At 42.1% G+C, this 23,200-nt stretch overlaps 1 protein-coding gene across 1 annotated transcript in view; it reads left to right on the plus strand.

The window, feature by feature from the left end:
* Window positions 1-23,200, plus strand: part of LOC126424664 (thyroid adenoma-associated protein homolog) — a 249,010-nt gene that overhangs the window by 12,402 nt on the left and 213,408 nt on the right. The window contains 4 exon segments of the mRNA XM_050087394.1: window positions 2,313-2,437; window positions 5,424-5,645; window positions 5,726-5,903; window positions 19,177-19,350. Of these exon segments, the coding sequence (XP_049943351.1) occupies window positions 2,313-2,437; window positions 5,424-5,645; window positions 5,726-5,903; window positions 19,177-19,350 (699 nt within the window).

Here is a 23,200-nt window from a genome sequence, read left to right on the forward strand (position 1 = left end):
CTGGGCACATGTTCATAGGATCTTTTTTCCTCCATTTACAGTCAGGAGTCCTTCTCTGCAGGTTGTTGGTTTTGTTAATGTTCACCCAGTATAATTGTCCTCTAGTTAATTACTTGAAATAACTTTGAATGTAATTGTTCCTAGCTTGATTATATGTTACCCTAACATCATATGTGGTAGTACCTATGACAGGTACGTGTAAATTTGCACCTCAAGAGATGCTAGCATAGTACCTTGTTGCAAATCACAGTTCTAGTTTCTCCCTTTGATTTTTTGTCAGTAAATGAAACACAGAACAGTATCCTAGAAATTAGCACTGAAAACTATTAGTTCCTTCTTTGGGGAGGGACAGGTTGGGTACTTCTACATCTGTCTGTGATTCTCCATTCATGATAAATTGCTGCTTCCTCCCTACCTCGAAAACACCTAGATAATTAGTTTTATTTGATAGTCTGTATGACAGAATATGTTGCTGTGGTACTGGAACAAATGTTTTTGTAAATTAAGAAATATTGCTTCTGTCAGACAGCGTGTATCGATGACTTTCACGTTGTCGCATGAGAAAAGTGCGAGTCGGGTTTCGCATTACCGATATTTGCTAAATCCATGCTGGTAGGTATGGAGGAGTTCATTCTATTAGACATACCATCTGTAGGAACTCTAAAAACTCATCTTGACCATCACTAGTTTCAGTGTAGCTACCTATCCTGCTGTAATACTTTTTTGCCTCTGCAGAGCAAATTGCATTTTCATCTGGAAATGATAAGGAGCAGGCACAAGTTCATTAGGAAACCTGGGTTGTCATAAACATGTTTACTGTGCAGATCGGTGTTGCAAAATACGTACTACTCTGTCAAATCTACAAACATCCTAGTGGAAATAGGTAATAGACTCCACAATATTAAAACTGAAGAACAGACAATGGCAGCTGTCACAGTTTCATTGAGCCTGACTCCAGTCTTCTTCAGCCACTTTCATTTAGTGCATGCTTCTTTTGTTTAGAAACTACCGTACAAACCATTTCCCTGAAAACAAGAAATAATAGCTAACATGAAACTTCCTGGCAGATTAAAACTGTGTGCCCGACCGAGACTCAAACTCGGGACCTTTGCCTTTCGCGGGCAAGTGCTCTACCAACTGAGCTACCGAAGCACGACTCACGCCCGGTACTCACAGCTTTACTTCTGCCAGTATCTCGTCTCCTACCTTCCAAACTTTACAGAAGCTCTCCTGCGAACCTAGCAGAACTAGCACTCCTGAAAGAAAGGATATTGCGGAGACATGGCTTAGCCACAGCCTGGGGGATGTTTCCAGAATGAGATTTTCACTCTGCAGCGGAGTGTACGCTGATATGAAACTTCCTGGCAGATTAAAACTGTGTGCCCGACCGAGACTCGAACTCGAGACCTTTGCCTTTCGCGGGGCAAGTGCTCTACCAACTGAGCTACCGAAGCACGACTCACGCCCGATACTCACAGCTTTACTTCTGCCAGTATCTCGTCTCCTACCTTCCAAACTTTACAGAAGCTCTCCTGCTAACATGTTTAAAAACTTTTCCAGTCCATGTACAATGTCGATATAGATTAACATTAAATAATTATTAATAATAATAATAATAATAACAGTAATAATAATGTAATCAAATCAAGACAGTTGCATACTTGAAACCCTTTTGTGAGACTGTGAACCAACTCGGGGAGAAAAAATGGCATAGAGACTTTGTCTACAGAAACTCAGGGTACAATAACAGTCGATAAATAACTCAGTTATTTCAGTATGCAAGTCCCTTCACATTTATGTTCTACACGTTGCTAGCTCTATGGTCGTTTTGCCTACTGTCTTAAAAAAAGTTGTGCCTTGTGGCTTGCCGTGTATGCTACTGAAATACTACTTCCTACATATGGTAACTTTAAGGGATGCACTAAAAAAATTGAAGATAAATAAAAACACCTGTGAAACCAGAACCTTCAAAGAATTGTGACTTTCCTTACAGCTCCACACTACAGTGATTTTTTCCAACAATTCTTAAACCTGATGCCAGTGAAAGAAAAAAGGGTGCAATGAACTTCTGGCCCCGCTGATGATTTTGTCAAATTGGTCCACATACATTGTTGTTGACCCTGTAACTGGATTGTTTGGCAACAGATGAAATATTTCTTATTCGTAATTGATTCAGTAACATTCTTTTCACAACCGCTACATTTTTTAGTATTTTTTTTTTCCTGCCTCTAAATTTCGCTGTCACATGAAGTGTTAAGCAAATGTGAAATTGGATGTTTGTTTCTTAAGTGATATTTTTACTCGATTTTCAGATATGTGATAAATACTTGAAGAAAGAATGGAAACAAGACAAAATAACATTGCTGCTTGTGAAATTACTCTCTTACATATATCTGCGCGCAGAACCGAAGAATCCCATGAAAAATGCCACTTTGAGGTGAGGCCACATCAAATAGTTTCTATGATAGGATTAATTTTTATTGCTCTTTAAAAAAGTTAATCTGTGCAATAAATGCTACACCTGTAAGTTTTACTATTCTGTTTCACACTTATCATAGTCTGAAGTGGCATTTAGAGATTAAGTCATTCTACAAAAATTTGAAGTTCTGAAATGGCAAATTTAGGCCAGCTAAGCTTTAGGTATAATTTTGTTTACATTTTTAGTTCATATATTGGAATAAAAAAAGAAGGGAACACTTTCTCGATACACTGCAACTGTTAGTTTTTTATATAGATATTCACAAATTGTTTTTTTTGCTATTAATTAGGTGACAACTGAATGTTATGGCTTCAGGTAAAACAACATGCAGCTTAAGGACTGATTAGTGATGCAAATTTATTTATTTATTTATTTATTCATAAATACTGCAAGGTACTCCATATCAGCGACCTCAATAGTCATTAGACATGATGAGAGAGCACTTTGAACATCGTCATGTGATTGGATGTCACTTGTGTCATATGTCTGTACACGAGATTTCCACACTCCTAAACATCCCTAGGTCCACTGTTTCCGATGTGATAGTGAAGTGGAAATGTGAAGGGACACCTGCAGCACAAAAGCGTACAGGCTGACCTCGTCTGTTAACTGACAGATACTGCCAACAGTTGAAGAGGGTCGTAATGTGTAATAGGCAGACGTCTATCCACACCGTCACACAGGAATTCCAAACTGCATCAGGATCCACTGCAAGTACTATGACAGTTAGACAGAAGGTGAGAAAACTTGGATTTCATGATCGAGCGGATACTCATGAACCACACATCACGCTGGTAAATGACAAACGACACCTCGCTTGGCATAAGGAGCATAAACATTCGACTATTGAACAGTGGTGAAACATTGTGTGGAGGGACGAATCACGGTACACGATTTGGCGATCCGATGGCGGGGTGTGGGTGTGGTGAATGCCCAGTGAAAATCGTCTGCCAATGTGTGTAGTGCCAACACTAAAATTCCACACCTAGAAAAGCCCGATCTATCAATAAATTCAACTGGAACCACTGGAATGTGAGCCAAACCCTCCGTCATCAGTATTTTTTCGAGCCCCATATTAATATGCCTAACAGCTATATTAAGATGAGGCCAATCGTGACACTGAAACAGCTGCACAAGGCACGCTTTTGTGTCACCAGTTTGAATAGCTATATTTTCCAGGTCACCACCTATGTCATCCTCCCTGACCATTTCTATCCTATTCCCAGTCCTAGCCATAATCTGATCATCTTTTTTAAAGTTCCTACGTAACTCCCCTATGGTATCAGTCACCTGAGTCAACCCTAAACTAGGCTTCGCAATGCTGATGACCTGGTTCTCACTCCCTAACACTTCCTACAACTATTGACCTACATCTGAACCTCATCCTTTCTATTCGAATTCAAAACTGACTTAGGGCTCTTAACTGTTGTAGTCAGCTGTTTGTTTTCTATCTCTACAGCTACAAGAGACTCATCTTCTTTAAACTCTCACAGTTGGTCAAATATTTTGGTGATACACGAAGTGCAATTGTCTGAATACACCCTTCTCCAAGCAGTCTTTTTACCACATAGAGATACCTTATAAAGGAAAATGTTTGCTATATCTTAAAAATGAAGTTGAGTCCCAGTATCATAGTAGAGTTTCCGCACACGAGCATTGAAGCATTTCAGGTTGACTTGGGCTGCATTGTGTTACATTATACTTCACCTCATGCATGAAACACTCAAATAAGTTGCCACCTGAACACTCCTTTTATATACAATGAATGTTGCTTACTAAATATTTGGTCACCATTAAGTATTATTAATCAGGGTCCATTTAGTCTGTGACCCAAATGTGTGTGCCTTCTCCCTCCAACTTGGCTCAGGTTTTGCCTCCTTGCAAGCTGCAGGTAAAGCTATAGAAAATTAACTTCTAGTTCTCATTCACTCCACCATATGAATAAGAAGTGAGATGCAATTCACCTTCTTGTATTATCTTCAAAATTGCAATTCAGTACATGATAAATTTGGACAGCTACCAACTCATATACTGCCTCTATGTACTATGTACATAACAGATCTGATATTCAACTTGATAATTAACAATTACAATACATTTATTATCTTTGACATTTCAAGTTCTTAGATTTTATGGAGCTGTTTCTTCCACACCATCTGCCCCATGGAACTCCTATCTCCACCTCAGCAGGTAGGGTTGTGTGAATTCTACCCACTTCCGTACAGCCACTGGATCATTAGCTCTGGTATCAGCACCTATGATTTGAAACACCTCCCAAGAGTGGTGTGCTCACCACATATCGACTACTCTCTGCCACTAACATCTTTTCTCTGACATATGTATTTAAGGTTGTGATACTTCTCGTTCAAAGAATGGGATGTATCATTACAAGACTGTATACTAGTTACCATCTAATTGGGGACCACCCTTCAGTTTATGGCTACTGGTGATTTGCACTACTTCTCAAGTTCGCTATTCATCAGACAGTCTCATGGTACCAGAAATATGCAATTCTGTGGTGGAAGAACCGAAAGATTTCATTAAAGAAAGTTTAAAAGAAGAATACAATTTTTATTTTATTTTCGTTCACCATCACACACAACTGTTTACATATTCAGTTCCTGCTTCAGGTAGGTCTCAAAATAGTATGTAACTCAAGGCAGCAAATGCAAACCATGTGAATGAAGAGATACCTGCACTTCAACTTTACTTTTCCTACCCAACTTTTTTGCGTTGCATTGAGCACAGATACCAAGACTTCAGACATTTTTATATTCTTCATCAAGTGTGATTCCAAGCTCTTCTCAGTTTAGTACATCATCTGCACACTTAATTTTTATCATTCTTCAGTAGCACCACTTCACTTGCACGGGCCACATACGACTGTGCACATGACGAGTCAGACTCTGTAACAGTGTATTCAGCATTGAGGTGACGGTTACAGGGCACTGCAGGGCATACCCGATGGCATCCACCTGCACTTCCTATCGTCCGGCCTGCGCGATACCCTGCAGGCGGAGCTCGAAAGCCCAGTGCAGGTGGGTCGACTCGCCGCCTGTCTGCTGGCTGCCCTGGAGAACTTCCCGTCTGCCGTCGAGGGCCGCACACTCGCCACCACTGCCGCTTTCCTCGCCACTGCACTGCACCTCTGTGTCACCGAATTAGGGTGAGAGCTCCGTGCTTGCACCTTCTATAGTGTCGATCTGATTCCAGGCTTCTTCACCCGTGAAATACACCTTCTTCCAGAAAGGACCTGTCACCTGCCACTTTGAGCGAGGTGTTTGGCTATGCACACCTGTGCACGCGGTGTACCATCGCCCTCCTGCAGGGCTGGCAGGTGCCACTGAAGGACTGGGGAGAACGGGACTGCAAGGATTCTGCAAACGACCACCCGGGTGGGCAAGTGTCCGATATCCAGACTGAGGTGAGTGCTGTGTGACTGTCTTGTTTATAATGTCTTTCTCACGCAAGTAACAATGTTATGATGTTGTTGCTTTTGTAGTATACTGTATACTGGTTTGATGCCCTCTCCATGCTACTCCATCTTGTGTGAGCTTCTTCATTTCTGCATAACTACAGCACTTACACCGATTTGAACCTGCTTACTGTATTTAAGCCTGGTCTTTCTCCGCATATTGAACCCCTCCCTCCACCAACACTTCCCTCGGTTGCCAAATTGACAGTTCCTAAATAGCTCATGATGTGTCCTGTCAGCCAGTTACTTCTTTTGTCATTTTGTGCCATACATTTCATTTCTCCCCAGTTACATTTATTACTTTTTTCTTAGTTACGTGATTTACACACCTAATAGTGGAGATGTTGCTTTGAAGTAAATTTACACACACCCACATACACACAAACACGCACGTAACTTACACACACATGACCACTGTCTCTGACTGCGACCAGCTGCAAATGATGGGATAAGCCATGTCTGGGAGCTGGGTGGGAAGGAAAAGGCCGGGGAGGGGTGGCAGGGTGGGGTAGGGGATTGGAAAGTGCTGCTTCTGGGAGCATACAGGGATGAGGTGGGGAGAGTGTAGGGAAACTAGGTGCAGTTCAGAGGTTAGATGGAGGGCAAAGGGGTTGTGGAGTGGAAAAAGAGAGAAGTGAAAAGAGTTTGGGTGCATTGGTGGAACAGAAGGTTGTGTAGTTCTGGAGTGGGAACAGAGAAGGGGATAGGTGGGTGAAGGATAGTAACTAATGAAAGCTGAGGCCAGGGGGGTTATGAGCACATAGGATTTATTACACCAAGAGTTTCCACCTTTGCAATTCAAAAAATCTGGTGTTGATAGGAAAACTGTTGAACAGTCACTGACATGAAGAGTGTTGTGTTGGGCTGTGCACTCAGCAATTGGGTGGTCCAGCTTTGTCTTGGCTTCAGTTGGTCATTGGCCATTCGTGCAGACAGCCAGCTTGTTGGTCGTCATTTCCACAAACAGTGAAGCACATTGATTGCAGCTTAGCTTATAGTCACATGATTGGTTTCACAGGTAGCCCTGCCTTTGATGGGATAGGTGGTGCTTGTGACTGGACTGGAGTAAGTGGTGGCAGGAGGATGTATGGGACAAGTCTTGGATCTAGGGTCTATTGCAGGGATGTGTGCCTTGAGGCTAGGGATTAGGAGCAGAGGTGGAGTAGCGATGGGAGAGGATATTTGTAAGTTCAGTGGGCAGCGGAATACCACTGCAGGAGCTGGCTGGTGTGGCCAAGTGGTTCTAGGCGCTTCAGTCTGGAACCACGCAACTGCCACGGTTGCAGGTTCGAATCCTACCTCGGGCATGGATGTGTGTGATGTCCTTCGGTTAGTTAGGTTTAAGTAGATCTACGTTCTAGGGGACTGATGACCTCAGATGTTAAGTCCCATAGTGCTCGAAGCCATTTGAACCACTGTGGGAGTGGTGGGTAGGAGGACATTCCCCATTTCAGGGATTTGGAACCCCGGCGGAGAATGTGACTCAGTTGCTCCAGTCCTGGGTGGTACAGAATCGAGATGGGAATGCACCTTCATGGCTGGACAATGGGACTTCAGAAGGTTGTGAGTGACTGGAGAGATAAGGCACAGGGGATCTGTTTCTGTACATCGTGTGGAAGGTAATTTCAGTCTGTGAAGGGCTCCTTAAGACCCTTGGTATATTTGGAGAGGGACTACAGACAAAATGACCACAGGTGGCTATACTGTATTGAAGGGAATTCTTGGTATAGAATGGGTGGCAGCTGTTGAGGTTGAGGTATTGCTTAGTGGTTGGTAACTTTGACATGGATGGAGGTACTGATGTAGCCATCTTTGGGGTGGAGGTCAACATCGAGGATGGTGGCTTGTTCAGTGGAGGAGGGCCAGTTGAAGTGAGAGGGGGAAGGTTTAGAGGTTCTGGAGGGATGTGAATAGGGTGTCCTCCCCCTCAGTCCAGATCATGCTGTCATCAGTGAATCTGATCAGGTGAGGGATTTGGCGTTCTGGGTTGAATAGGATGGCACCATGCAGATGCCCACAGCCATATCATGAATTTATTTGTAGGCTATTTTTGAGGGCTTCAAAGGTGAAGTAATTGTAGTAGGGGATATAGTTGGTCATGGTGATCAGAGGGAGTTTGTAGGTTCGGAATCCATTGGGCATTGGGAAAGGTAGTGTTAGATAGTGGCAAGGTGATGGGCATTAAGAATGTTGGTAGAAAGAGAGGTGGCATCAATAGTGACCACTCCCCACCACACCGCTGTGTGCTCCCACAAGTAGTGCTTTACCATCCACCACCTGTACCCCGCTATTCCTCCTCTTCCCTGCCCCAACCTCCTGCTTACCCCCACCACCCAAATTGCTTTTCCCATTATGCAGTTGTTCGCAGTCTGGCCTCAGTGGCCAGAGACAGTAGTTGTGTGTGTGTGTGTGTGTGTGTGTGTGTGTGTGTGTGTGTGTGTGTGTGTGTTTTTGTCTACTTAAGAAGAAGGCCTTGTTTCTGAAAGCGTACTTGTTTAGCAGTCTTCTTGTTGCGCCTAATATTGTCAGTATTCTGTCTGGATGTTCTATTGTTTGATTTTGCCTAATGGTGTCTCCCACCCCATAACCCAGTGCTGTTTTCCTTTCTTACTATTTTCTGTTGGATTATGTGACTCAGTACCCATCCTTTTCTTTCTCTTCTTTCCTGTGCTTTACAAGTTGCCTTCCAAACAGCACCACAAGTTCTGACATACGAGCCACACTGTATCAACCACCTCGTCTACGCTCTACAGACTGCGACATGACCATGCAAATTGTTTGTACACCATCTCGTGTCCCACATTACTGCCTGTGATATCATTAGTCCCAGTAGATCTGCAATCTTCCTGTGCCACATGAGCTTGCATCTCATCCCCCCCCCCTCCCCCCCCCCCTGCCCCCCACTCTTTCTCCTCTCGTATTCTAGTATGCATGTACTGACCTCACCTAATCTAATCACATCTGCTGTCTCCCTTCTTCATATGTACCCATCCACTGACTTGCAACCCACATTATAGCCCTCACTAACCTCATCCTGCAAAATCACATAAATCAGGCCAAAACCTCTTTGCATGCTTCCTCTCCATCCATAAAATTCTCTTGCTGTGTGATCCCAAATTGCTGTATCCCATCTCTCACATTGAAACTGCTGCCTTCCATGAACTAGAGCAGTATGTGCAACACCCCTCAAAAAACCCTCTAACCTGTTCACCTCCAACTTCCATCATGAATTACCACTATCCACCACCTTCTCACCATCCCCTTATAGCTGACAAACCCTGCCTAACAGACCTACTACATTTACCACACCCTCAAAAACTCACTTCCACCACCATACAGAATCCAGATGTAATCCCAAATTCAGTTGCGCTGGACTTGTTAAAGACCTGCTCTCCTTTCCCGGTCCCTACAGCGAAACTCTTTTTCATCACCATCTCTACCAGACTCGACCTAAAACCAGTGTTGGACCCTGCCTGACTCCATTCACTCCTCCATCCAACTGTGATTCACCCCCATTGCCCTGAACCACTCCTCGTTAACTTTCCAGAATTTATTAACCTCGACCCTTGCTTCACTGTTGTTCCCCAAATCCCTCAATATGAAAGCTAATCTTACATCCACAAAAATAACCTCAATGCACTATCTAAAAACTTATCCCAAACTTATAATTCTACCTGCTTGACAAAAGCTTCGCTGCTGTTATTTGCACTGCAAGGATTACCTGCCAGCTTTCAGAGTTGCCCATCTAAAAACCCTGCCACAATGACCCATTTTCAAATATAAAGCAGGATCTCAATTCTCTCCTCAAATCCTTAGGTCCATTGCAGAACCTCTCCCCTGAGTCTGTCTCTCTCCTCACCCCTGCCACTACCTGCACTCTGACCTTTTACATGCTTCCTAAAGTCCATAAACCCAAACACCCCATTGTGGCCAGTTACTATGCCCCACTAAGAGCATTTCTGCTCTCTTAGACCAATACCTTCAGCCTGTTACTGCAACTACCCTCCTATACAGAAGATATCAACCATTTCCTCTAATGACTCTCCACAGTTCTTGTTTGTTTACACACTCCACCCTGCTTGTCACTATTAATATCACTTCCCTTACACTATCAACCCTAATGGCCATGGCTTTTCTGCTGTTGAATACTACCTGTCCCAGAGCCCCACCGACTCTGAATCTACAACATCCTTCCTGGTCACCATAACCAGTTATATCTTCACCCACAATTACTTCACCTTTGAAGGCATCACCTACAAACAAGTCATTGGTACGGCAGTGGGCAACTGCATGGCACCATCCTATGCTATCCTATTAATGGGACATCTAGAGAAATTGTTCATAACTTCTGAGAATCTCAAACCTGTGAGCTGGTTCAGATTCATTGATGACATCTTTGTCATCTGGACTGAGGATGAGGATACCCTGTCCACATCCTTCCAGAACCTCAACACCTTCTCCCCCATTCACTTCACCTTATCATCCTCAACTTGATGAGCCACCTTCCTCAATATTGACCTCCACCCCAAACTTGGCTACGTCAGTATCTCTGCCCATATCAAACCTACTAACCACCAGCAACACCTCAACTTTGACAGGTGCCACCCATTCTGTACCAAGAAGTCCCTTCCATACAGCCTAGCCACTCATGGTTGTCCCATCTGTAGTGACAAATGGCCCCTCTCGAAATATTTCGAGGGTCTCATGGAGGCCTTCACAGAATGTAATCACTCTCCTAAACTTGTACAGAAACAGATCTACTGTGCCTTATCTCTCTAGTCACCTGCTGCCTCCCAGAGTCCACTCTCTTGCCACAGAGGAGCATTCCCTTCATGACTCAGTACCACCCAGGACTGGAGTGACTAAGTGACATTCTCCGCCCAGGTTTTGACTACCTCTTCTCGTGCTCTGAAATGAGAAATTTCTTACCCACTATCCTCCCCATTCCTCCCACAGTTGTATTCCACCCTCCACTGAACCTACACAATATCCTTGTCCATCCATACATAGCCCCTGCTTCCAGCCCCTTGCCACATGGCTCATATAACTATAATAGATCTAGACGTAAGACCTTTCCAGTACATCCTCCCACCACTATATACTCCAGTCTGGTCACACGTATCACCCATGCCATCAAAGGCAGGGCTACTGGAATAATCAGTCATGATCTACAAGATAAGCAGCAGCCACTGTGCTACGTTCTACATGGACATGACAACCAACAATCTGTCGTTTGCACAGATGGCCACCAGCAAACTGTGAACAAGAAACAGCTGGACCACCCACATTCACCGAGCAAGCTGCCCAACACATGTCTTTCACATCAGTGACTGCTTCACAGCCTGTGACATCTGGATGCTTCCTACCAACACCACCTTTTCTGAATTGTGTAGATGGTAACTCTTCCTGCAGTATGTCCTGCATACACCCCTGGCCTCAACCTACGTTACTCACTGCCCTTCACCCACCTATCCCCTTCCCTGTTTCCATTTCAGCATTACAATTTCTTCTATTCTACTAATGAGCCCATAGTCTGTATACTCCCCCCCCCCCCCCCACACACACACACACAACCCTCCTGCACTCTCCCTCTGTTACTATACCAACTGCACTTAGCTGCCTCTCTCCACCTCATCCCTTTATGCTTCCACAAGCAGCACTTGATCATTTCCCACCCTTACCCTGCTATCACTCCCACTCCCAGCTTCCACCTTACCTCCACCTCTCAGTTCCCTTCTCCCATCTCCCATCATGCGCAGTTGCTCACAGTCTTTCCTCGGCAGCCTGTCTGTTTCAGAAGAAGGCCTTCTGGCCAAAAGCTTTCATGTTTAGTAGTCATTTTGTTGTGCCTGTCTGTGACTCAACATCTCTGTTGTTTTGTGAGTAGTTACCTATCCTTTTCATTATATTGTCGTTTTCCATTTTCATTTTAGGCCTATAAAATTGTGATTATTCCATCCAGAATTTTCGATTATTTCAAAATGTTCAGTTCCGTCTCATGGCTAATGTTTGGCCATATTTCACTGACTACATTTCAGATATATTTTTGTAAAAAAAGAAAATTCTAAGATTTAAATTTATAATATTTGATTCAAACAAATTTCTCTTTTTCAGAAACATTCTTGCTACCAGCAGTCTGTGTTTATTTTGATGAACCAGTTTTATGAACTGCTTTCATTGTCTCATTCTATAATAAAATTCTCACAGCATCAACAAATTTAATTCAACTACACTCCATTAAACTTGTTTACTTTGGTTGTTGATCACCTTATAACCTTTTTCGACACTATAGCAATTCCATCAACTGTTCTTCCAAGCACTAAAGGTTTCTTTCAGTTACAGCGCCTTTGGCAAATCATTTTCTTCTCCACTTTCCAAATGTCTTCCTTCTTCCCTTCTCTTTTTTTTTTTTTTTTTTTTTTTTTTTTTTTTTTTTTTTTTTTTTTTTTTTTTTTACTAAATATACATAGGCTGCAACCATGTCTCACTGCCCTCTCGCCTACTGCTTTTCCTTCATGCCCTGCAACTCTTACAAAGCGGTCTGGTTTCTGTACAAATCGTACATAATATTTTGCTCTCTGTCTTTTATTCTTGTTAGCTTCAGAATGCCAAAGGGTGTATCCAGTCATCATTATCAAAGGGTTTTCCTAAATCTACAAATACTGTGAACACAGGTTTGTCCTCCTCTGGTGTGTCTTGTGAGATAAGACATAGTGTCAGTATACAATAGGATTTATTTCATGAAACAGTAAAGACACTGTACAAGATATGATTCTAGAAACCACTTTAGAATTTCAAGTGATCTTTTACTGGTACAATAACTTTCTGAGTAAAAATAGGCAGAAAGCTAGGAAGAAACTAACTCAGCAAGTGTGACATGTAGATTATGAGAATTTATGTATGGATAGACAATATACAGGGTGTTACAAAAAGGTATGGCCAAACTTTCAGGAAACATTCCTCACAAACAAATAAAGAAAAGATGTTATGTGGACATGTGTCCGGAAACGCTTAATTTCCATGTTAGAGCTCATTTTAGTTTTGACAGTATGTACTGTACTTCCTCGATTCACCGCCAGTTGGCTCAATTGAAGGAAGCTAATGTTGACTTCAGTGCTTGTGTTGACATGCGACTCATTACTCTACAGTACTAGCATCAAGCACATCAGTACGTAGCATCAACAGGTTAGTGTTCATCACGAACATGGTTTTGCAGTCAGTGCAGTGTTTACAAATGCAGAGTTGGCAGATGCCCATTTGATGTATGGATTAGCACGGGCAATAGCCGTGGCGCGGTACGTTTGTATCGAGACAGATTTCCAGAACGAAGGTGTCCCGACAGGAAGACGTTCGAAGCAATTGATTGGCGTCTTAGGGAGCACGGAACATTCCAGCCTATGACTTGTGACTGGGGAAGACCTAGAACGACGAGGACACCTGCAACGGACGAGGCAATTCTTCGTGCAGTTGACGATAACCCTAATGTCAGCATCAGAGAAGTTGCTGCTGTACAAGGTAACGTTGACCACGTCACTGTATGGAGAGTGCTACGGGAGAACCAGTTGTTTCCGTACCATGTACAGCGTGTGCAAGCACTATCAGCAGCTGATTGGCCTCCACGGGTACATATCTGCGAATGGTTCATCCAACAATGTGTCAATCCTCATTTCAGTGCAAATGTTCTCTTTACGGATGAGGCTTCATTCCAACGTGATCAAATTGTAAATTTTCACAATCAACATGTGTGGGCTGACGAGAATCCGCACGCAATTGTACAATCATGTCATCAACACAAGGCGGACCAATTCCATGGCCTCCACGCTCTCCTGACCTCAACCCTCTTGACTTTCATTTATGGGGGCATTTGAAAGCTCTTGTTTATTCAACCCCGGTACCAAATGTAGAAACTCTTCGTGTTCGTATTGTGGACGGCTGTGATACAATACGCCGTTCTCCAGGGCTGCATCAGCGCATCAGCGATTCCATGCGACGGAGGCTGGATGCATGTATCCACGCTAATGGAGGACATTTTGAACATCTCCTGTAACAAAGTCACACTGGTACATTCTGTTGCTGTGTGTTTCCATTTCATGATTAATGTGATTTGAAGAGAAGTAATAAAATGAGCTCTAACATGGAAAGTGATCGTTTCCGGACACATGTCCACATAACATATTTTCTTTCTTTGTGCGTGAGGAATGTTTCCTGAAAGTTTGGCTGTACCTTTTTGTAACACCCTGTATACCTGATTATAAAGATTATGTGGACATAGGTGAAAGAAGCAGTTGGTCAACAAAGGCAAAGGGCCAAATGTGTTACAGGCATTAAGAAAATAAAAGAGGAGAATTATAAAACATCACAAGGTGTCTGATAAGAAGGCGAGGGATTCAAGCAAACGATAATGGGATTATGATAGAATGTCCTGGCTTAAACAAACAGAAATGGTGTGTAGAGGATGTAGTAAGACTGAAAATTTGTTTGAAGAAAGAGTGTTGTTTGCAGTAGCAAATATGGGCAACCATAGACTGTATAATGGAATGATGAAAATGAAAATTTGTACTGGACCAGGGCACAAACTCGGATTTCCTGCTTATTGTGAGCGGTTCGCCTTACCATTAGGCTAGCAGATACAACTCTGGCCAGACCCAAACTTCCATATGTTGTCAACCATGTGTCCACAACCTGCACTCATACGAGGTGCGGCTAGAAAAAAACCGGACTGATGCTGGAAAAAACATTTATTTACAATTATTTACAATTTCATGTTATCTCCTTCAATGTACTCTCCTCCTCGGTCTCTACACCGCTCCATACGAATTTTCCACTGTTCATAGCAATGCTGCAGATCATTTTCGGTAAGTCCATACATTACTTCCATCGCTTTTTCTTTTACTGCTTCAACAGTCTCAAATCCAGTTCCTTTCAAAGCTGACTTGACTTTAGGGAAAAGAAAAAAGTCACAGGGGGCCAAATCAGGTGAGTAGGGTGGATGATCTAAGATGGGAATGTTGTGTTTTGCCAAAAACGTCTTCACTGACAACGCACTGTGAGCTGCGGCATTGTCTTGGTGAAGGATCCATGACTTTTTTCTCCACAGATCGTTCCGTTTTCTCCGTACTCGCTCACGTAGGGTAGCCAGGACGCTAATGTAGTAATGCTGATTCACTGTTTGTCCCTCTGGTACCCAATCAATGTGCACAATCCCTTTGATGTCAAAAAAAAAACAATCATCATTGCCTTGAATTTCGATTTTGACATTCGTGCTTTTTTTTTTGTCGTGGAGAACCAGGAGTTTTCCAATGCATCGATTGGCGTTTAGTTTCGGGATTGTAAGTAAAAAGCCACGATTCATCGCAAGTAATAACATTTTGTAAGAAAGTGGGATCACTTTCAATGTTTTCCAGGATGTCAGAACAAATCATTCTTCGGCGATCCTTCTGTTCAGTTGTGAGACACTTTGGAACCATTTTCGAACACACTTCGTTCATGTTGAAACTTTCATGAAGAATCTGTCTAACACTTTCCTTGTCAACTCCTGTTGACTCAGACACTGCTCTGATTGTTAAACGGCGATCTTGTCGAACAAGTTTACCGGTTTTTTCAATGTTTGCATCAGTTTTTGCTGACAATGGTCTGCCAGTGCGAGTGTCATCACTGGTGTCTTCGCAGCCATCTTTAAATCGTTTAAACCACTCAAACACTTGTGTTCGCGATAAACAATCATCGCCGTACACTTGTTGTAACATTACAAACGTTTCACTTGCAGATTTTCCTAGTTTGAAACAGAATTTGATGTTAACACGCTGTTCTTTCTGTACACTCAACATTTTCCGACTCACAGACAAAACGTCAACTACTTAAAACAGACGCCACGGGCAGACTGAGTGCAGGAGGCAGATGAAACTCGAGCAGTAGGCGGAGCGAGAGTCACGTGACAGGCCACGCGACTTTCAGCCTTATTGCATTCGTTTTATTGTTTCACCAGTACTAGTCCGGTTTTTTTCTAGCCACACCTCGTATGTCCAGTATGTATATCTCCATGCAGGGGAGACATTTTAATTGTAAGTCACCTGCCCGGTATTCTCAGATAAATACAATATTGCAGTGCCTGTGTTCAGAACTACGTTGCAATGTTCCTTCAGGCATGCATGGACAACTGTCTGCTGTATAATAGAATGATGACAGTGGGATAACACCAGACGAGTGACGTTCAGTCAAAAATATCCTCTCCTATGCAGGAATATACAAAATGGATGTAGGAGTACATGTTGTAGCCACACAGTTGATGATATATAGAACTTTGAGTCAGGCTGAGTCATGCTTGGCTAGCTTAATGGTAAGACCACTACTTGTGATAAGCAGGAAATCCGGGTTCACCAGAAATTTTCATTGTCGTCATTCCATTATACAGCTGATGGTTGTCCATATTTGCAACTACAAATACATATCACGTATTTGATAACGGCTGTAGTCATCGCAGTGCCTGTTTCTTCAGACCTGCTTGCATGTCTGAAGGAATATTGAATCGTATTTCTGAACAACACAGGCACTGTAATACTGCAGTAGCTTTTGTTACATAGACGCCATATTTAAATTTGTTACAGTGGTAGATGGCATGGTAACTAAGAACAGAAAGAAAAATGTGCAGTTGGTAGATTTCGTTAAATGTTTGTGCAGCTCAGTGGATTAATTGGAAACAGAGATTGTTAATAATAAATTAGAACTGCTTAAAGATGGAGGAAAAGTAATGGATAATGAACTTGCAAAATTAGTGACATAATGTCTGCAGTGTAAGGAAAAATCTTGAGAAAACTGTAAATGTATCAAGTTTCTCTAATGTACAAGATATCCACTAACATTGTGATCAATTCCATAGAAAAACATCGTATTTTAACAGGATGAAGGAGCGAGGCAGCTTTTGAACTAGGCGTAGCACAATAGACAGTTTACGAGCCGTGAATGAAATTTTAGAATGGGGCAAGGAGTATGAATTCCACTTTGCCTGGAATTTGTACATTTGAGAAATACTTTGATTTGTATTAACAAACGGTACAATAACAGTTCTCAAGAAACTAGACACAGGCACGGAAGCATCTGTTAATCACACAGTGTAAGCATTTGTGGCTGGTATTTGCTTCCTGTGTGTGTGTGGTTTGAGGTTTTCGGGCGCTAAACAACGTGGTCATCAGCGCCCAAACATATAGAAACAGGAACACATGCGGTGAAGGGACGAAGATGGACAGCGAACAAGGAGAACGGTTAAAAGACACAGGCCTGATGCAGTTCCAAATCCTCACATACAGAGGCAAAACAAGTGGAAAAGAAACGCACTAAAAAAGGAAAAGAGAACAGAAATCAAAGTGAAACAAGTAGGTAATCGTGACTGGCGGACCTCTTACCTAAAACCTGGGTGAGCCAGTCACCCAGCAGCACATTAAAATCCTCTCCCTAAAATCCGAGGCAACAAATTGGACAGGACACAAAACCGTAAGACCTTAACCACAATCGTTGCATCGTCTTGCAAAATAGAGGGCAAATCCGGTGGCAAGGAAACCACCGCCCTCTGGTCAGAGAATAAAGGACAGTCAAGTAAAATGTGGCGGACAGTAATCTGGACACCCCAAGCACTGCAGATTGGGGGGTCCTCCCGCCGGAGTAAAAAACCATGTGTTAAGGGACTGTGCCCGATGTGGAGACGAGTGAGGAGAACCTGCATGACTGGTAGGACGTACGCCATGGCCGTGTGTTGGCCTTGACCAAATGCAGCTTATATTCACCAACTGCCAGCCACTCCTCTTCCCAATCACGCATAACACGAAAACGCAAAAGGGAGGTAACAGCATGGAGGGGGACGGCACATTCAACAACGTGAGGGAGGGAACATGCATCTTTGGCAGCCACATCCGCCAGTTCGTTTCCCCTAATACCCACGTGCCCCGACACCCAGCAGAAAGATTCCTCCTTTCCCTGCCGTTGCAGGTGGAGTAGGGCATCATGGATGTTCTGGACGACCGTATCCGCTTGCTTCCTCAGGGACTGTTTCTCGTGTGGGTGTAAGGTCATGGTCTGAGGCATCTTTCTGTGCTTGGTGTTTCAGCTCCTAATGCTGGAGACATAATCAGAGGCTCAAGATTCAAAAAGCCCTCTCACACAGGTAGATACCTAAAAAAAAAAAAAAAAAAAAAAAAAATTCCAATCACTGTGCTGAGCAGAAAAGAGTAGTGGTTAGAACTTCGTCAGGCCAGGCTAAAATAATCTGTGGGCCACATTACTCTGAGGAACAGCTCGATCATTTGAATATTATTTCAGTATAAGTGGTTACTCTGAGAAAGAGATGAATAGGGCACTTCACCCTTAAAGATCTGGAGCTTGTCACAAAAGAGAGCCAGCCAAAGGGAAAGTTTTCCTCCCATTTGCAAAAATGGTCACCACTGTGGACTTTGTGATGTCATGATGATGTTAACCCGTGGATATGTCTGTATAGGATTTTGTGTTATCCTTTCCCAGTCCATTTATTCAGATGATGGTTTGTTTCTTATGCAGCATTTTATCTAAACTTGACTTATCATACAGTCACAAAAGCTCTGCTTTGAGATTTATTTTACCTTGCTGTGTGAAGTTAGCTTTCATCCCCTACACATATCATTTGTTTTATCTTTGACATCCATTTGGTTTACCACTTTATTTTTATTCTAGTTTTCCCGTATCAGGTTGATGATTCCGAAAGTCTGCTTTATTTTAAATGGGGCTACCAACCTTCTGACAGTTAAACGGTGTGAGTACAATGGGACAAAGAATGTTGGGTCATCTACTGTTTATTTTCTGGAATAAATTATAAATGTGAGCACATAGTTTTTCCTATATAGCTTTGTATATAGTACTATTACATTTTAACTGGAACTGGATCTTTATTCATTTTTACCCTCGTTTACACATAGCTGCGTCTGTAAAGATGTGCCACAAAACTAGTTGGCTCGGAAATAAAGATTTATCATACAGCTCAAGTTGTTTTATTCATCATAGTACTGTTTCAAAAGTTTGCCCCCCCCCCCCTCCAATCACACCTTCTACATTTTTCACGCTTTCAACCTGTATGTGCATTAAGTGGCTATATGTGCTTTAAGTGTCTCTCTCAACTTTTAGGACAATTACGAGCGCAAGTATTTTGTATTTGTTCGAGGTTTCTTCAGTTTGACATCATACCTTCTGTCCCTCTCCCCAGGATGATCACAGTGATGATGGCTTCGGACGTGCAGAAAGTGTCCTGCCCACCATAAAGGCAAGCATTACGAGTTTGCTGGAGTGTGAAGAGACCCCTATGGACACAAAGTCAAACTGCGGCCTCGTGCTGGTGCTTCTGGGGACGGTGCTGGGCGACGAGAATAGCTGGGCCCAGGTAAGCTCCTCCCCTCCCCTCCCCTTGTCACCCCCTCTCCTCCATTCCCCTCCCTTCTCCTACTATCCCCTCCCCCCCCCTCCCCTCTTCTTTGCTCCCCTCTCCTCATGTGTCAGTCATATGCAGTAACCTTCGTGCCATTCCCATTATCTGTGCCCCTCTGTCTAATTTTTTGTCAGTATGGAGATTATACTCTTAGAGTACAGAGTTCCATTGCGTGATTAGTCCTCACCCATTTGTCTACTAGTGATAACTTTGTTGAACATTGCATATGTCTGTTATGTGATTCCACTAACTTTATTAAAACCTACAAGGGTCTCATTCAGGTTGCTATGAATGACAAATAGATAGTGCTTTGTAGACACCACATTACTATTGTTGTTAAAATAATGGCATCTCAGAAATTAGCCAAGTAGTTTGTTCAAGATGAGCATTTAAAGAAACAGTATTGCAGAAAACTGAAAATTTAATGTCTAGGTTTTCATAAAATCATTTATTGCATTTTCATAAAAGCTGTGACATTACAGCCTTTATCACTGCGATTTTTAACATGTAAAAGCTTTTTTTCTGTATTTGCGTCAGTATGTGCGAACTTCTAACATATACCAATGAATGTTGTAACCAGATATCTTTGCCGCGCTCCTGAAAAGCGCAGAATATCACGATAGCTATAAACTGTTATACGCTGCTATCGATCAGTAAAAAAAAAAAAAAACGATGCACCTATGTTTCAAAATAACAATTGCCAATTTTTACTTCTGCAGGGAGCCGCGCCGCTGTCTAGCTGTTCTGTGAATGTATGATTTTTTTTAGTAATTTAATTGAAAGCTTTGTTGCTTTGGTAAAAATAAAATTGGTTCTTTTTGTCGTGACAGAATAAATTACTATTAATCACACCAGATTTGTCGGAAAACAGCAGCAACATGTCTAATTGATCCAGCTTTAAGAAATTCTATTACCTTTTAGTGGAAAATTCGTGCGGTACTCTCCGACGTTAGAAAAGTCGTGGTGTTCCGTTCGGAGCGGGAGGCGGCTGTCTTTTCTCATTCGCGATATCGAAAATTACTAAAAAATGAACAGAAATTTTTTTTTTCGGAGGAAGATCGCGCGGAGAAAACAGACAGAAGTTACATGAAAGAAACCTAAGGGACCAACTAATTGGATTTGTACGAACATATAAACGGAACTGAAAGAACTTGGAATAAATACTATAACGATGTCGTCACGACAGCCTCCTGTTCCGACAGAACACACGCTGGATCATAAGCTGCATAAATCTTTTAAACAGGAAAGATTATCACAAGTATAATTAATGAAAATAAGGTTGAGAGATTTTCTTTGAAATTAAATAAACTTCAAGGCTTCAAGTATTATATTATGAAACGGAAACTTACATTAACATGGCCACCCAATGTGGCGGTGGAGCGAATTTTTCACGATATACATTCTCGCTTGTTTGTGGCTACATATATTTTTTAATCACTTAAACTCTTAACTTTACAATAAAATGATTATATCAGTATGGAGCACAATACTTTTGAGTCCGACTCGCAACACATTCACAGAACAGCTAGACAGCGGCGCGGCTCCCTGCAGAAGTAAAAATTGGCAATTGTTATTTTGAAACATAGGTGCATCGTTTTTTTTTTTTTTACTGATCGATAGCAGCGTATAACAGTTTATAGCTATCGTGATATTCTGCGCTTTTCAGGAGCGCGGCAAAGATATCTGGTTACAACATTCATTGGTATATGTTAAAAGTTCGCACATACTGACGCGAATACAGAAAAAAAAACTTTTACACGTTAAAAATCGCAGTGATAAAGGCTGTAATGTCACAATGCCTCCCATGTGAGGCATGATGATTCCGGAAGGATCATCAGGACTCACATGTAGTTTCAAGACATTACTGTGTTTTATCATCTGTTTACTTTCGTTCTAACATAAAATTGGAATAAGTTTGTCATCTAGTTATTTTATGCTTCCAGTACAGTTATGAAAACAAATAGTCTTCCAGTGTCTTTTGTGCACTTTGGCACTTCTCTCAGTTCATTGTAAGGTGTCCTTGCACTGTCATCTTAATTGCTGTTACTGTGAAACAAAATATGACAAAAAACAATCTTAAGTCTAACACACACAAAGATAAATGAATAATACTCTATATAGAAAACAAAACATGTCAGTAGACAAACATACACAGATACATTGAAATAATTACTTAAACAGTCCTCTAAAATTGTCTGTGACCTGTTTGGTCTCGTAATGTTTTTTTTATCCGTTTCATTAGATTCTTTTAGAATGTCGTTGTTAATCAGGACGTTTTACTTGACACTACACTGTACACTTTTATTTGTCACACGCTCACTTAACCGGAGTCTGCAACGTCTATTCTCGTTTGGTGAGCGGCGTCGTCCGAGAGGTCACGACCCTGGGTAGCGTCTTTTTTGTGTTCGCTCGTGTTGCCTCTCCAGTGTCTCGCATCAAGCGTCATGTCGTTTACATGCAAATAAACAGAAAGAAACCTGTGTTAGGTTCATGCTATAATGTAGACTTACAGGTAAAGGTTTTATAGGATTCTGGACAGGATTGATAACCTTCCCCTCCAGTTAACGTTTCAGTGCTCAGTAATGCCTTGTCTTTATTTAACTATCTATCGCAAAATATCCGACGTGACTGATTAAATGGAAATTAATTTGAAGCTAAGACTTCTCTTTTTACAGAATAAATAAAGTTCATAATTAAGTTTCACTGTGATAGCTTTAGCAATGTCTCTTGCGTAGTTGTGAGACAGAAAACATTCTAAGGTCAATGACACGCCTCCACAGCGCGCGCGTCGGTTGTGTTTCAAATGTTAATTGTTGAATCCAACTGCAAGCAGCTCCGCGCTGTTGCCGGTTACTAGTCCAGTGCAACACGCGCTCGTGTATGCTCGTATGAAGTTTAACGTGTGTCACTCGCGCTCTGCTAAAATGAGAACACGCGAAAAACACACGTCTAGTGTCCTTTCTCCATCGTCGATCGGCGTATCGAAAACTTGGGTAGAAAATACCATCGTCTGTATCGAGGACTTCACACGACAGTCCCTGCGACCTGCCATGCTGCTTACACACAGGTAAGTGAAGCCAACGTTTTACATATAGTTTGCAAAATGCTTTGCTATGATCGCTGTCACTACCTGCACTTGCGTGTACACATGTCACTGCACACGTATTTTGTACACTTTATCACTCGCATTTTGTTTAGAACGTCTTAGTGTCTGCAAATTCACATCTCCCATCTCACATTGTGATTTCAAAGTTCACAGTTCAAGTTACTCACAGGTAAATACATTACAAGATTAAACAATGTCCATAAATTACATACATACATACATACATTTCTTAAGTTTGCTTACAGTCACAAAATTCTGTTAACCTTTTCAGTCACGCCACGCCGGATTAGCGTATTGAATACCACTACTTGTGCATCAAGGCACGATTATTTCGGTTATTCTCTCTCCCTTTTACAAAGGTAAATTTTATTTTTTTAAACAAATCTTTTAAGCAGCTTGTTATTTCGTTTCTCTTCAAAATTTAGTGTCACTGTTTATGTAGAGCACAGATTGAACAAATTCTGTCTCTACTGGTCGAGCATATTCATGCATTTCTCTCTGGAAGATTCATGCTTCATAAAGTTACTGGCTGCAAGTGCTACTCGCGGAATGTATTATAATCTCTCAACATTGCTACTCGCGATACGCGATTAGAACAAAACTTTCGCTAACGGATCTCTCCCACAAATTTCGTTTCCACTTCAACCGGCTAAAGAGCACTCAGATGAGCCTGTCAAATTCTAATCCTCACTTTTTTTT

The sequence above is a fragment of the Schistocerca serialis genome, chromosome 10, assembly GCF_023864345.2.
Source record: "Schistocerca serialis cubense isolate TAMUIC-IGC-003099 chromosome 10, iqSchSeri2.2, whole genome shotgun sequence".
Lineage (NCBI taxonomy): Eukaryota > Metazoa > Arthropoda > Insecta > Orthoptera > Acrididae > Schistocerca > Schistocerca serialis.